Below are 17,320 nucleotides of genomic sequence, written 5' to 3'. Positions count from 1 at the left end.
AATTTTAATAATTTTGATGTTTCACGTAAGATTTCTGTCGGGAGTGATGTATTTTGTATTCGATTCGGTGAAGACAGTCCCCATTGTTTTAAATTTTTTCCGGATATTAACAAACATCCATCTTCTATGATTATGAGAGTTTCATTGAAGATTTCATCTGTATAATCTAAATTCTCACTCATATTCAATTTTTGTTTTCGATATAATATATCTTCACTCATATTTTTTTTAAATTTGTCCCATAATTGCTGTGGATTTGATGGGACACATGATGTCAAAATGATTATAAAAAGCGATCTTATTTGACTTGATCGTTTTGTGTCATTTGCTTCTGATAATGCATCTTCCCAGTGTTTATCATCTTTAAGTAATAAAAGTTTTTGACATACTTCTCTGTATGTATCATATTCAATACCATCAACACTTTTTAAGTTTTTAAATGATGTTGGACCACGTACATTATGTAATAATATTCGTAGATAAAAACACTCTGGGTTATTTGGATGTATTGTATACATTCAACCTATAGTGTCAGTTTTATAGATATTATAGGATATCCATTAACTGGACTTCCTTGCCTTCTCGTATTGAATTTTTTACTTGAATTATCCCATGTATAATATTTCGCAACATCGTAATAAAATAATGTCTTGGCAAAATTATCTATTGTACATAATTTAAAATAGGCGGTCAATGTGGTTTCTGGTGGTTGTTGAGCTTTTTTTTCTATATTTTCATCTGAGAAGTAAACCCGTTGTCCATTTTCAAGGTGTACGCTAAGATGAAATATAGATGGATATCGATCATGAATCGGGAAACCTAAAATTCGCCATATTGCTTCATTACTATTTATGTATCTTCCAGATTGATAGTCTTCAATTTCATCTTTTTTATTTTCGATTGTAAACATTGCTTGATCACTCCCTTTGTGAATGTATTTCAATATGTATTTTATTGCAACGACTGAACTACATGATTCAAGATTGATATGTGCTTTCATTATTTTTGAAACAAGTGGAGAGTAAGGAACAATCCAACTGTTATCTACATCGACTGGTTTATATTTACCATTCATCATTCTCATTTTTATAGTAGTTTTAAAACCACCATCCGTTATACTCCTTCTTCTGTACAATGGATATCCTTTAGAATTTGTTCTTGTTTCATTAATCAGTGCTCGAGGATAATTACATTTGCATTTCCCAGAAGCGACAAAGTATGTATATAAATCTATTTAATGATATTAATCATATTCTATTTTGATATTAAAAATTTACTACAATTTTCAATACTTATAAGTTATATTTGTTTCATTAATCAGTGCTCGAGGATAATTACATTTGCATTTCCAGAAGCGACAAAGTATGTATATAAATCTATTTAATGATATTAATCATATTCTATTTTGATATTAAAAATTTACTACAATTTTCAATACTTATAAGTTATATTTGTAAAACAAATTATAGAAAACATTAATGAATGATTATTTCAGAATAAGAGAAGAGTGTCTAGAACGAAATAAAGACATTGAAGAATTAGATGAACCAATGTATACAAAAATTGGAAAGATTTTAAATCTGGAAAATCAAACAATATTAAGTAAGAATAATAATAATTAAAAACGTTGTAATCATAGAAAAAAAAAGAAAAGAATTTAAACATAATTCTTTCAGATGTCATTGCAGTCGTCGAAAATATCGGAGACACTGATACAGTATTTGCAAAAGACGGAAGGGAATTTAAAAAAAAAGAGATACAACTAATTGATAACAGTGATGAGGCAAGTGTAATTCAGAATAAAAAATCACAATAAATATTAATAATCCTCATGTTCTAGATTACACTGACTTTATGGAATGAAAATGCAGAACATTTTATTGCAGACAAGGACACAATAATAACAATAGAAAAAGCGAAAGTTAACGAATATCGAGAAAAAAAATATTTGGCATTAATACAGTCATCAGTTATAACTTACCATGTGGAAACTTCTAAAATAAAAAGGTAAATTTGTGACCAACGATTAAAAGTTAAAACAATGAAATTCAAAAATCCTCATTAATTAAACATTAAATTACAGTTTTCATGATTGGTATTTAACAAAATATAATAAAGAGGAACCGAAACCAAGCACTTCCAAAATGGAAGACTAAAATTAATACGAAATATTTATTTGAAATAAATTTAAGAAACAATTTCTAATAAACAAAAAAAAATTTTTCCAAAATAAATTACTTACGGTCTTTTCTTTTATTCTCTTTTTTCTTTTAGAAATATCGACAGACAAAGAGATCAATAAGCATTAGAGCATATTTTATTTTTCCGCATGATTTGATGGCATAATCATTTCAATTATACACAACTGAACTTTATAGCAATATTTAAGAATTAATAATTTTTAAGTTGAACCGCCAAAATCGTTAAATTGTATTTTTAATGGTACGTATTCGGTCTAATCCGTATTTTAAAAAGAATATAGTGAAAAGTGAAACAACGCGGTGTCAGCTAAAATAGTTCAAAAAAAGAAAACTAATGGAAGAAGTAATTTTTCAAAAACATCGAAAAAGTGAAAAATGTTGGATCAGTCGATTAAGTAGTTCAAAAGAACGCTCATAAAGGAGGAAAAACAAAAAGTCAAATTTAGAGCATATATATCAACCCGTTTACATCAAAGGCAATTCCACTTGTATTGAGAAAATAAAAACCAAACCGATTTCTTCGTTTATTAAGAAAAAAAAAATTCAAAGTGAAACGCAACCCGGGCGAAGCCGGGGTAACACCTGCTAGTAATATTATAATATCAATAAATAATATTATCATCGGTAGCGTGACATAGAGGGCCGAACGAACACCCGTGTACGACTGTCCCACTCAGTCCCAGTGTCCCACGGTCCGCGTATCGCGATCGACGCCCCCGCCGCCGATGTTATCAGCTGCACACAACAGCTGATCGACTTTGTCTTTCCCTCCGCGATTTCTGACAAATTACAAAATGACGATTACCGCACCGACACCACTTGACTGACTTGAGTGTCACACTTGAGCACTTGACAGTCACAAATATATATAATCACATATAATATTAATGTGTTATAATAAAGATAAGACCAGTCGTCGGTCGAGTTGTACTTGAGTACTCGTCGGTTCATACCGATACCGTTTGTCGTATCAGCAGTCGGTACTCGTATCTCTGAGAAGTGTGAAGCGGCAGTAACGTAATATTATTATTATTATTATTACTGCTTTGTTGTTATGACTTAATACTTGGTAATTATTATTATCGCTTTAGTACTCAGTTGTAGTTACTAGTTCGGTCGCGAGTCTGTCCGCTGAGCGTACCAGCAATAATATAATATTATGCGCTCGTTTTAATGTACGTTGTTATGTTATAATGATATACAAATTAACATTATTATCATTATCATAGTATCGCGTTTTATAATATTATTGTGACCGTGTGCAATTAAGCTGATTATTATTATTATGATTTTTAACGTCGTACCCATTTTGTAAAATATCGTCGTCCTTTGTTCGGTGCGTATCGGGTTTATTGTAGTAATAAACACATTTTTTATATAATAATATTATATACTCGTACGATAAAATATTACCTATAGCACGGTTTGTATCGTGTGCACGTCGATACGTGTGAACAATTCGGAATGACCTGTTCGTCAGTGGGAAACAAACACCGAAGGCGGTGGGAAAATCTACGACCACGGCGGCGGTAAAGGAGGCGGTACGACGCGAATACGCGATAGCCTCGCCGACGACGATAGCGACGGAACAACGACCACGACGACGACGACGACGACCCGGACAATGGTTTTTGTCGCGTTCCATCGTCGCGTGAGAGAGTCCGTAAGAACTGAAGAGGACAACGACGACGACATTCGAAGGCTGTGCGACGAATTCTTCGCGACCGTCGCTCTGATGTCGCACACGATCGGCTGAACACGTCGACTACAGTAAATGTGACCGGTAATTAGTAATAATCGACGTAAAATTAATTATTATTGCAATTAATAATACCGTTAGGCAACATGATAATAATTATTATTACTGTTTTATAAATACGCAATAGGTTAGGCACCCGAGTGCCGGTTGGTCGATATAATTAATGATACCCGGATAGACCTAGGTAGTAGTTGAGTTAAATATAGAAATTACTTAAGGAAATTGGGGCAGAGGTGGCCCAACAAATCATGGCCAAATGTTATGTTATGGTAATTATAATTTATATGGTAGCCATGGCCCAAATTGCAAGCGATCAGAGGCGGCGTTTGATCAGACGTAGAGTACAGACGAGAGTTGGTGGTTTGACAAGTTTCAATGCGACTGTGTGTAACTATATGGGCTCGATTGAATGTCGGTAGTCGGCCGTCCATATCCCAGCAGTATGTGTGTGACGTGTGTCCGGGCCCTGTCATTATAGCCCATAGGCGCAAGGATGTTATTAAATTTGTCGTACTATTTAGTGAGGCCAACAATACTCTACCTAGTTCCTACTCAGGTACTCTGGATATCTATGATGTATTGTAAGGTTCAATATTGTTCTTCGACTCTTGTACAATATTATAGTTTGTCCAATTTATGGATTGACCAATCGCGCATTATTTTTTTTATTCGATATTCCTTTGGTCTGGCAACAATCTTTTTCGATTACCTACGAATCGTGCTAGTGAACCAGCGATCTATTATTATCCTGTTTAATATCAATGAACGTTTTAATAAACATATTTATGAATTAAGAATATACCTACTTATTGTTAGGTGTTCTGTAACATGAATTTTTTTTCATCCACAATTAATCTAGAAATTTACATATTATGATTGTTTATCACCTGAATTCGCCACAGTGACAACCAGTAAAATAAATTTTAACCTTAAATAAATGAACATAGATACAGAACCTTCTTCAGTAGGATAAAAAATAAAATATGAAATATTACTTATACGTTAGGTGCCTACAACCTACACATTGACATTATTTCATGGTTTAGGTACTGAATTTAATGTTGGTCATATACTTCTTAGAATTAATTATATTAAAAAAGAAGAGGAAGTACACAAAACAAATTTGTTTATTAAATAGGTACTTCATTATTTTTATGTTTGCGTTATATTGTAACAAGTTAGGTTTAAATTATAAAAGTTAATTTCAACTTTTTATTGATCGATCCTTCAGAACAACTTTGACTGGTGACTTAAGACAGAAAATGAAATAACGTATTTGTAGATACAATTGTTTAATGTAATTTTCACTAGTATTAAAATATTATAAAGTATAATAAGGTTAGGTTAGGATTTTATCCTGAGTGATAGACGTAAAATATTAGGTAATATACTCAACCCATTCCTGTAAATCCAAATACTGCTAAATATTTTATTTATTTATTATTATTATTATTATTAATAGAGCAAACAGATTATAATATAGACGGTACTAATGCCACTTTAATAAAACAATACAATAGTGGCGTTGAATTTTCGATATTTTGTGTGCAATTTATTTTTGCATTTCATTGTCTTTTTTTGCTAATACTTATTATAAACAAACCATTTGAACTACATTAAAACGTACTTATGAACAGTTAATTGCTGTTTCAATTGTTATCACTTATCAATAACCTAAGTGTGTTTACAATAATCTATTAGACATTATTTTAGTGTTTCAAAGCAGTTAAGTAGAATATTATGTATTATTAGCACATAGGTACCTACGCAATATACATAATAATGTTCGTATCACTCTTTCATTGTTTTAAACAACAGTTTGTTATCTAATTTTCTGCATTTAGTATTTGCCTTATAGCATAATATCGACAGTTCTATATAGGGTACTAAGGTCAGTTAGTAATCAGTATTCTGTTTGACAGCAATAGTTCATAATAAAACTGTATAATAATAATATGTTCATTATTATTTTATTTGTGTACTCTAAAAAATATACAAGTAGTAGCAGGTACCCAACATTGTTCATATATTTTATAATCTGTACAATTATTATTATATTATCTCAATAGTGTCTGTAAGTGTGTGCGACTAGTTAAGGTCAACTTATTAAATAATTTTACTATAGTATGATAGCATTTATTTTTAAATATTTTATTACGTTTTATACTTTAATTATAATATTATGTTAATTGAATGCTTAAATTTTGATAAGCCACTGAGTACATTAGATAAGTTCTTATATTACTATTGATTTAATATTATTATTATTATTATTATTATTCTAGTTCAAATGTTATTATTTTTGGAGTTCATATATTAATTTGTTTCTTTCTATATGATTATTGTTAGCAGATTGATCCTTGACAATTTATGGCCATGGAAACGCTTACAAGAGATGTGCCATCAAGTATGCAACATCATAATAATTCATCTGTTTCAAATATGAAACATAGTTATGTTCAGGTACTTACATAATATTATTATTACAATCTTATACTCAAATAATATTTTAATGTTATTGCATCCATTTCACGTCTGTATTTTTTTTTATCATGTTATCAGTTGTCCAAAACATGTTTAGATGAAGACGCTCAAATAAATAAAAAATTACCAAAAGAGCTTTTATTACGGTACAATTTCAATTTATTATTTGTTGTGTGTACATAATAAAATACTAATAATATAATTATATGTTTCAGAATATTTTCTTACCTAGATGTTGTGTCGTTATGCCGTTGTGCTCAAGTATCACGTGCTTGGAATGTATTAGCATTAGATGGAAGCAATTGGCAAAAAATTGACTTATTTGAATTTCAGACTGATGTTGAAGTAAATATAATTTGCTTAGTTGTATAGCGTATAAGTGTTTATAAAATATATATTTTTAGGGTCCAGTAATAGAAAATATATCACGGCGGTGTGGTGGTTTCTTGCGACAAATTAGTTTGCGTGGATGTCAATCTGTCGGGGACGGCTCTCTGAAAACTCTTGCTCAGTGTTGTAATTATATTGAGTATATAAATCTGAATGGATGTAAGAGAATTACAGATAGGTAAATTAAATTGACTAAACAGTTTTATATTATATAAGGATGTTTCGCTAAACATTTGTCTTTACAGCACTAGTCAATCTTTAAGTCAATATTGTAAGAAACTATTGTCATTGGACATTGGTTCATGCTCTATGGTGACTGATTTATCTTTAAAAGCAATTTCTGATGGCTGCCCAAATTTGACCAGTGTTAATATATCTTGGTGTGATGGTATTACTGAAAATGGTAAATATTTTTACTTTTGTTCTTTTCTTATTTAATTTATTTTGTAATTTATTCTAAAGGTGTGGAAGCCTTAGCACACGGTTGTCCAAAATTGAAATCATTTATATCCAAAGGCTGTACAAGAATGACAACACGAGCAATCAGTTGTTTAGCACAACATTGTGTAAAATTAGAAGTTATAAATTTGCATGGCTGCAATGTAAGTATATAATGGATTGTTCAATTTACGTTTAACTCAATTATCATTGAATTTAATTTTCTTTAGAACATTGAAGACGAAGCTGTGATAAAGTTAGCCAATAACTGTAATTCTTTGAAATATTTATGTCTTGCAAACTGTTCTTTATTAACTGATAGCTGTCTCGTTTCCTTGGCTGAACAATGTTATCAGTTAAATACCTTAGAAGTAGCTGGTTGTTCACAGTTTACCGATATAGGATTTTTAGCATTATCAAAAGTAATAATAAATACTTTATACATTTTGTAAATATTTTACATCACCAATAATTTTTAATAGACGTGTCATCTTTTGGAAAAAATGGATTTAGAAGAATGTGTATTTATTACAGACTCGACTCTATTTCATTTAGCAATGGGATGCCCCCGGCTTGAGAATTTGGTATATATTATTGATGGTTAATTCTTCATTTAATTTTAATTTAAACTAGCATTTTCAATTACAGAGCTTATCACATTGTGAACTAATCACTGATGAAGGCATCAGACATCTGAGTACTTCAACATGTGCATCTGAACATTTGGCTGTGCTTGAATTGGATAACTGTCCTCTTATTACGGATGCATCTCTAGAACACCTAATTAATTGTCACAACTTGCAAAGAATCATGTTATACGACTGTCAACTCATTACCAGAAATGGAATAAAACGTCTTCGGGTAAGTGAAAATTTGCCAAACCTTATACTTTGTGTGTTGGCTAATTTATGATTATATCTATATATATAGATAAAAATGAATTGCTGTTCGTTAGTCTCGCTAAAACTCTAAAATGGCTTGACCAATTTCGAATTATTTTTTTCACTTTATTCAGGGGTAGTTTAAAAAGAAAATTATAGGAAAAACCCTAAGGCAAAGCTAAAAAAATAATTCAAAATTGGTAATTTAGTATAGAAATTGTCTAAACTAAACTAAAAGCGAATGTATGTCCGATCTCGATGAATCTTAAAGAAGTTGTTGAGTACACTCCAGCGAAGGTTTCTGACTCATTACGCTGGATTTTGTATTAATTAATAATTTTTTTAAGCTATACTCTGTTCAAAATAAGATGATGACCCAGCGGCCGAGTAGTGCGCATGGACGTGGCTTTGTTCCGTGGGCGTGGGGACGGCGTCTGACCGTCGTGGAACGTAAACTGGTCATCGTCTTATTTTTAACAGAGTATAGGTTATACAGCTTTACAGCTTTGCTGGATGGCACATTATATCCAATCCACTGTAGGTTGAATTAAGTAAAAACAACATACTTGGTGTAACTTTGTTACTTTGGAGTTAGAAATTATACACTTACGTACACTTCTCTGAGTTCTATAGTGTATACTAATAGATAGCTGCTCGCATAATCATAAGCGAGTTTCACAGGTAGCACTTGGCAGTATGGCTATAATATAATATAATCGAATGTGTCCTGACTGACTCACTGAATGATCAACGTTAAGTGTGCACTAAGAAATCATTTTTCCAAAATTTGAATTTAAAGTGGTGCTTGTACATGTATTTTTAGATTTGGATAACATTATACCGTATATCAAATAACAAATTGAACAATGTTTGAATCATGTAGAGTTGGCATTTTTAACAGCTAGTCTTAAGAGGACGCTACACCCGCATGTGTTGTCACAGTCTTACAAACGCGTAACATACCGAATTTACGCAAGAAGGAGACAACATATGCAGGTATGGCATCCCCTTAATTAAAATTCCTAAGGTTTTAAAAATATTTCAATTTTAATGTGAAAATACATAATTGATGGAACTTACATACAAATAAAGCTTATTTACTATAAATAATAAATTATTATTATTATTAATTATGCTAGTTTAATTTAATTTTTTTTTTTTGTAATCTATAACTAATTCTTATATTGTTCCATTTAGACACACTCGCCTAACATAAACGTTCACGCCTACTTTGCGCCTGTGACACCGCCGCCGTCTACGGGCAATAGTCGCCAACATTATTGTCGTTGCTGCGCCATATTGTGAGCCTGGCTTGAAGGCCGGTCATGCATACGCGTGTGTGCTACTTGCCTTAAATATTTGGCGAACATTTTGCAATCATTTGCCTGCTGTGTATTAAAATATAATATTTATTTTCTACCATTCTTTTTTATAATCATGATGTTGTATTGTTTATTATTATATTTAGTATACGTACATAGATAGTGGTTATATTTTAAGTTTTATAAAGAAAATCTGTCCATTTGGACTGATATTATACAGGTTTATGTATTATGCTTGTGTTTGTATATGTGTATAAACACATGGATATGGTTCACTAAATTATTTGTGCCTGTATTTTCCTTTTAATATTTTTAGTTGAATGAAAATAGCATATGTTCATGTTTATGTATACACACTATGTGTGTCTATAAACAGAGAACACTATAACAGTACCATATGCAAATTTTAGAATTTAATTTTAAGAATAAATAACTAGATTACTGTGCTATCAATTTCTGACACTTATTTTTATCTCATGTATTCTGCACATGCGCAACATTAATTTTTTATGAGAACTCATATTTATTAATATCATATTTTCATTTGTTGTATTTTAGTAAATTTGTTGATCAACATGTATTTTAAATCCAAAATTGACAGTTCTCATTAAAAAAAAAAGATATGTTGCGCTTTTGCAAAATATATGTATGTAGAAAATACATATTTATTGAATATTAAAATTAAATTCTATATATTTTCTTTACAGTTTTTTATAATAGAAAAGTATATTTTTCATAAATCTAAAATTAAAAAAAATATATTATATTATTGAAAACACACAAAGTTTATATTTAAAATAATGGCAATTTGGTTGAAAGACAGGAACTTACTTTCTTATTTATTTTAATATTTTAGTACGACATAATTTGCTTGTATTAAATTAAATTAAAAAAAATGCACTAAAAATATATTAGAAAAAGCTGAGCACCTTTAGTGAACCACTGTGTATATAGATTTATTATTAACCGTAATTTCTTTTTCATCTGTTTTAAATCATGTTCCTTTATGACAATACAATATATAAATTATTTATAGAGAGTATACTAAGTATTGTGCCTCTAATTTTATCTACAACATAATAACTTCATTCTGGAGAGTCCATAAATTATATTCATTTAACATATTATAGTTACATATTTTCCTATTAAACGAACAAAGTAATTTATTTTCCAATTATTGTGTTATTGTATTTTAGATAGTTAGTTTATATTTTTTCTATTGTCCAATGTTAGTTCAAACACATTTTTTGATACATGATTTATATTTGTACTAGATTTCCATATTTTATCAACACATAACATATTATTATTTTTTGGTGCTCGCTCTAAAGACTTGGTGAATAAATATTAATGTTTAAAGAATTCAGAGGTCTTTTAATATGTAATTGTTACTATTTGTATTACTCCATTTTCAGCAATTTAAAACCCAATTTACCTTTTAAAATAGAAAAAAAAAATGTTTAACTTCTTTTTATCATCTTATGATATTTTTAATCTCAATTACTTGATGAGAAATATTAAACTTTACACTGAATTTATGCTTGATAAAATAGTATTGGAAAATTGTTGATAATATTTTATTCTAAGTAAGGAAATTAGGAGAGACTTACCATATTATGCATAAGCAGTAATTACACTAAAGAACAGTTTGTTGAAGCCCACAAGTGAAAAATACATTGTTATTAAGAAATTCTTAATTTTAATAAACAGTAACCAGTGAGATAAATTTTAATTTAAACCCATTATATTATTAAAATGTAAAACTTGAAAACTTATTAATCAATTGTTATTTGTTTTTAATTTTGTTATTTTCAACGTCAACCCCCCTCCCCTTCTCCATTATAATGAAACATGAATAATATTGTTTAAAACGAGTGAACAATGCATTTTTAGTTGTACAATATACACATACAATTAAGTTGATATGAACAGTATATACATTTTATTTATTATAAATTATAATTTATTAACAAATCTAATTTAATTCCAGTACCTATGTCGCAATTGATACGACTGTACAACTTTTTTTAATTTACCATATTTTTGTACTTTTTATGTTTGGTTTTGTAACTTAAGAAAACGAATAGAAAAATATATTTCGAAAAACGATATGCGAGTATTTCGATGTTGATCATATAATATTATTGTATAGAAATGTGATTTTATTTTTGCTTGTTTGATCGTTTGAATAAAGTGAATTAAAAATAAATATCCTGGGTGACATGCTCCAAAATTTCTGAACATTAAGGGTATAAAATTATCTATGCAACAGCGTGCCTATATTTTAGATAAAACATAATTAATACAATAAATGTTGTTTGCTTCTAAACATTTCGTTTATTTGTTTTTTTCATTTGCTTATAAATGATCGGATAGTCCTATTAAAAAAAATGCACGCTGTTGCACAGAAAAAGTTCTTCTTTACGTGTTGTTAGAATTTGGTAGTTCTACAACAAATATGGTGCGAGAAAAGTTGTCCCGCACAAAACAGTTTTTGCTATGTTGTACATTTGTAAGACGGAGACAAGACGACATGCGGGTATGACGGGTCCTCTTATACCCAATATTTGTGTCTTCAAATGCTCATAAAAATTTAATTTGACTTTCCGGTAAAAAAATTTTTTTTGTTAAATTTACGAAAACTTAAGGGGAATTGTGCATGAAAATTTCAAACCTTAGATATGCATAGAACATTTTTTATGAATTTCTAACGTGAGATAATAACCGATTTTCGTGATTTTGATAAATTTTGTCAACATTTTAACTTCAGACGCTTATAAAAAATTATTTTGGTTTTGCGCTCAACTTTTTTTTTTAATTTCCACAACAACTACTTAAGGTAGGTCCGTTGTATTACGTTTTCCTATAGGCACTGTTCATTTCGACATCCCTTATGCACCTACTAGATTCACTTACCGGAAAAGATGAAAAGCGGAGCATTGTTTCGAATACTCATCGTGTACACTGACGCAAATAATAACAATTTATTAAGCAGAACGTACATTTTGTCATTAGTATCAATATAGATCGATTCACTCTAATTTTTAAACTAATTATGCTAAATTAAAATGTGATCGTAAATTTGCTATATATAAGACGGACACAATAAAATGCCCGTGTTACGTGTTAAATCGTGGAGCTGCATCGTTCACGAATTTTCAAAATTTTAATGCCCGCGATTCTGTCTTATCACTATGTACCGCTAAATAGTAATAACTGTTATCAAATAAATAACAACATAATATTATTATTTTTTCGTATGCCGACTTTAAATTTGAATCACTCACGAATCTCGATTATTTGAAATTTTAACAAAAATAAAGACTACAGAACACTCGTAAAGAGTTCTATTCATACATTTTAGTACAAAACCACCATTGACAAGTGTATTCTTTTCAGTAAAACATTCAACGTATCGCCTCGCCACAGCACGTCAATCTTCATTTGTAAGTATTATTTTCTAGTTGTATATTGATTATAATATGTGTTTATAATATTATGGAGTCAGTCTAATTTGCTAATTTGTTCACAAACATAGATTTCCAAAAAATCAATGAAATAGAAGGGAATAATGGCTAAAAATGTTCGAATTAAATGATCACCCCAATTTCTACCTGGCATAGAATCTGCGGTAATCATTTCACAATAATTATTGGTTGCAAACAACGCTCGGTAAATTAGTAAACATGGTCAGAAGCCGTCTCAAAACATAATCCAAACCACTTGTCCGGGATAGAGAAGTAAAATAAATGTTAGTGATTCACGGCAACATTTGTAAGTCCTACTGTGTGCGCGACTAGTAAATCTCATCTAAGAGGTAAAAACATAATTCATAAATTAGGTAGGTTAAATACCTATATAATACAATGTTATATTTTTACAATTTGCATTTTCAGAAAATTTTGTTTCTCCAACGACGAGTTAGAAGAGAATGTACAGACGAATAAAGGATTTGGAGTCCATACAGTTGATGATTTTAATTCATCCAGAAAAGCCTTAGATACCCAATAATGTCTAATTCACACACACTTATGTAAGTATATCACTCAAGTATCCAATTTTAAATGTTTGCCAAAACCAAGTTACTTAATAGTCTATCGTTTTTAGCTCATACAATGGATTATACTTATTATGGTTATCAAAACTGAAATATATGATGTGCCACTTACAAGGAGCTAGGTAGTGGAGCCAATGTATTAACAATTTTTCAGACGTTGACTCTCTCGAAGATAATTCTACCGACTCAGGTGAAGCCATACCTTATTGGAGCGAATTATGAAACTGAAAGGTGAGAATATTGTTGATAGGTTTTTATTACAGATCTATTTTACTGTGCTATTAGCTAACATACCCACCTGTTCACGAGGAAACTTTGTATAATATCTAATTGTGTCCGTGGTCAAAATAAATTAATATATAAACAATTATATGTTACAATATTAAAATGTCCATGACTTGTTTTAAAAATAAAATACAAATATAACAAGTGCTTGCCAACGTCAGGTTCTTTAAACAATATTCTTGCCTTTAAGTTTGATTATAACATTATGTCATATCACTCTGATATATTAAGACTAACGGTACAAAACTGGATCTACTGTACACACATTTGTGTGTTGCTTGTTGTGCAATTAAAGAAGACAAAATGGTGCACTGACATATTTTTAACAAAGTTTTGATTTTTAGGTAATACAATTTTGCTGACCAAGAATCCAATTTTAACAACGCAGAGGGCCTCAACATATTCAAATAGCAAAGAAACACATAACTAGTTTGGACATTGATATCTTTTCTGAAGGGAAAGTGCATCTAGTTGGATGCGTTAAACAGGTAAAGATTGAATGTTCCCAGTTGTTTTCAAATACACGGGGAAAAATAAAAAGATGATTGATGAAAAATGATTATATTTTTGACAAATATTGATTTTCTTTTATTGGTAAAAAATACCTAGGTGTAGATACATGATTTGTTTGCCGAATGTTCCTATTAGCATTTTTCTATACACCAAACAATTTTTAAAACGGTTTTACTTTTTTTGAGCCAGTTACGGGGATAATACATTTCAATTTTTTCGATTAGTTTTGTTTTTAAAATTATCGTCAATAAAAAGTTCTTTGCTGTGTCAAAGAGTTTGAAAATGTAATACGGGCATCCTTTTATAGTTTCTATAATATCTGTTCACAATTATAATATATAAGTAGCCACCATTTTTCATTACACATCACATTTCGACAAAATTTGCAAACTATTTTGTAGTTAATAATGTATTAAATGTTCAATTGTATATTTAGCTTATGCTTATAGTAAGAATTGATGATCATAGTAATGTTATTTATGAAATTGAATTAAATATGTGATTTATTGGCTTACAGGTCGTCAAGCCCGTTCCCATTCACAAACTTGTTTGAAAAAAGAGTATGCAATGACCAAAAAGCTTCAGTGGCTGTTATTAAAATTCTTCAACTATCAACAATGGACATGATTTATGAAGACTTTTAAATTAGTTATATTCTGATAGGCACCTATTTCCTTAAATTTGTGTACTTATTTGTCCTACGTTTTCCCCCCACCTTCCATCAGAAAGTAATTAGTTACTTTATCTAAGCAAAAAATACCATACCTATTCACTGTGGAGTTGTGTTTGTGAATAAAATTATTTTGTCAATGACTAATTTAAGAAAACATTATTTTTTAATTTTATAATAAAAAACAATAGTAGGTACCTATTTAAAATCATTATAAATTACACTATCATGCTTTTAATATTTGTCGTATTCATATTATATATTTTAAAATTTAGAAATATATGACTAAAGCAGTAATGTGTTGTAAATTATTGTTATACTTGCAGCGGTTATTTGTACTTACTAAAATATAAGAAATTGTTACTAAGTAATAGAAAAATAAATCATAATAATATATAATATGAGATATAAGTATAACTGTAGCCATATGCCCGCATAAAACAATTAAAACATTTTGTTTTTCATGTCTATGGACTTAAAACGGTGTGGCCGCGTATTACATTCTCAAGTTATTGGACAAAGCGAACATTTTTTTATCGACATGAATTGAGAAAAAAACTAAAATAATCGAAAATTTCATGTGCATATGAATACCAGAATACCTCGACATGAATCTAAATATCTTGAAAACGTTATGGTTTTAAATTCTAATGAATACAATCAGTGAAAATTGCATGTATAACTACAGTAGGTAGTTTATTTTAGAGTAGGTAAAACGAAAAACCAAAACCGAACTTAGGTATTTAAAAATTCGCGTTTTCTTAAATTTTTTTTTTGTTATTCCCAGCGCTTTTTGTAGAGTAACTAGGTACTGTTCATTTCGACATCCCCTATGCACTTACTAGATTACACTTACCGGAAAAGATGAGAAGCGGAGCATTGTTTCGAATACTTATCGTGTACACTGACACAAATAATAAAAATGTATTAAGCAATAAGCAGAACGTACATTTTGTCATTAGTATCAATATAGGTCGATTCACTCTAATTTTTAAACTAATTATGCTAAATGTGATCGTAAATTTGCTATATATAAGACGGACACAATAAAATGCCCGTGTTACGTGTTAAATCGTGGAGCTGCATCGTTCACGAATTTTCAAAATTTTAATGCCCGCGGTTCTGTCTTATCACTATGTACCGCTAAATAGTAATAACTGTTATCAAATAAATAACAACATAATATTATTATTTTTTCGTATGCCGACTTTAAATTTGAATCACTCACGAATCTCGATTATTTGAAATTTGAACAAAAATAAAGACTACAGAACACTCGTAAAGAGTTCTATTCATACATTTTAATACAAAACCACCATGGACAAGTGTATTCTTTTCAGTAAAACATTCAATGTATCGCCTCGCCACAACAAGTCAATCATCTTCATTAGTAAGTATTATTTTTTAATTGTATTGATTATAATATGCGTTAATAATATGGAGTCAAGTTAAATGATTATCCAAATTTCTACCTGGCATAGAATCTGCGGTAATCGTTTCACAACTACTAGTGATTGTAAACAATGTTCTCAAAACACTTGTCTGGGATAGAAAAGTAAAATACATTTTATTAATTTAGGCAACATTGGTACTACTCTGCGCACGACTAGTAAATCGCATCTAAGAGGTAAAATCATTTGACATAATTCATAAATTTGGTATTTATATATTTTTTACAACTTGACATTTTCAGAAAATTTTGTTTCTCCAACGATGGGTTAGAAGTAAATGAACAGACGAATAAAGGATTTGGAGGCCATGATTTTAATTCACCCATAAAAGCCTTAGACACCCAATAATGTCTAATTCACACACACTTGTGTAAGTATATCGCTCGAGTATCCAATTTTAAACATTTGCCAAGTCTAGAAGTCACTTAATAGTTTATCGTTATTAGTTCATACAGTGGATTATGCTTATTATGGTTTTCAAAACTGAAATTTATGATGTACCACATACACGAAACTAGGAAGTTGAGCCAATGTATTGACAAATTTTCAGATGTTGACTTTCTTGGAGATAATTCTACCGACTCGACGAATTATGAAACTTAAAGGTGAAAATATTGTTGATAGGTTTTAATTCCAAATCTACTTTACTGTGCTATTAACTAACATACCCACCTGTTCACGGCCACATAGTATTATATCTAAATGTGTGCGTGGACATATATATGTCTATAGAAAGAGCTCAGCCCGTTTAGTCATAATAAAGCAATAAATTAATATATATGTTACAATATTATAATATCCATGACTTGTTTTCAATATAAAATACAAATATTATAATTTTTTGCCCATAAGGTTGTTTAAAAAATATT

The 17,320-nt window shown here is 29.8% G+C and overlaps 1 protein-coding gene and 2 long non-coding RNA genes across 5 annotated transcripts; all 3 read left to right on the top strand.

Moving 5' to 3' along the window:
- The first annotated feature begins 3,109 nt into the window (after window positions 1-3,109).
- Window positions 3,110-10,517, top strand: LOC100160470 (F-box/LRR-repeat protein 20). 2 transcript variants are annotated; one of them, XM_008180392.3, is made up of 11 exons: window positions 3,110-3,984; window positions 6,313-6,423; window positions 6,523-6,590; window positions 6,660-6,789; window positions 6,849-7,012; window positions 7,080-7,237; window positions 7,297-7,436; window positions 7,503-7,694; window positions 7,755-7,856; window positions 7,921-8,133; window positions 9,351-10,517. In XM_008180392.3, the coding sequence occupies exons 2-11, from the start codon at window positions 6,331-6,333 to the stop codon at window positions 9,456-9,458; spliced, it is 1,368 nt and encodes a 455-aa protein (XP_008178614.1). In that variant the 5' UTR covers window positions 3,110-3,984; window positions 6,313-6,330; the 3' UTR covers window positions 9,459-10,517. The 2 variants fall into 2 exon arrangements, with proteins under 2 accessions (XP_008178614.1, XP_001945889.2); XM_001945854.5 differs by having other exon boundaries at window positions 6,310-6,423.
- Window positions 10,518-11,909: 1,392 nt separating this feature from the next.
- On the top strand, window positions 11,910-15,206 carry LOC115034010. The gene is made up of 6 exons (XR_003839355.1): window positions 11,910-12,921; window positions 13,014-13,292; window positions 13,372-13,508; window positions 13,583-13,763; window positions 14,162-14,305; window positions 14,848-15,206. It is a non-coding gene; the product is annotated as an uncharacterized LOC115034010 (long non-coding RNA).
- Window positions 15,207-15,398: 192 nt separating this feature from the next.
- Window positions 15,399-17,284, top strand: LOC100575182. 2 transcript variants are annotated; one of them, XR_003839356.1, is made up of 4 exons: window positions 15,399-16,390; window positions 16,482-16,627; window positions 16,694-16,821; window positions 16,898-17,284. It is a non-coding gene; the product is annotated as an uncharacterized LOC100575182 (long non-coding RNA). The 2 variants fall into 2 exon arrangements; XR_510279.3 differs by having other exon boundaries at window positions 15,700-16,390; window positions 16,580-16,627; window positions 16,898-17,281.
- Window positions 17,285-17,320: the final 36 nt, after the last annotated feature.

Source organism: Acyrthosiphon pisum, chromosome A2 (genome assembly GCF_005508785.2).
Source record: "Acyrthosiphon pisum isolate AL4f chromosome A2, pea_aphid_22Mar2018_4r6ur, whole genome shotgun sequence".
Lineage (NCBI taxonomy): Eukaryota > Metazoa > Arthropoda > Insecta > Hemiptera > Aphididae > Acyrthosiphon > Acyrthosiphon pisum.
This window is presented reverse-complemented; position numbering and strand designations above follow the sequence as displayed.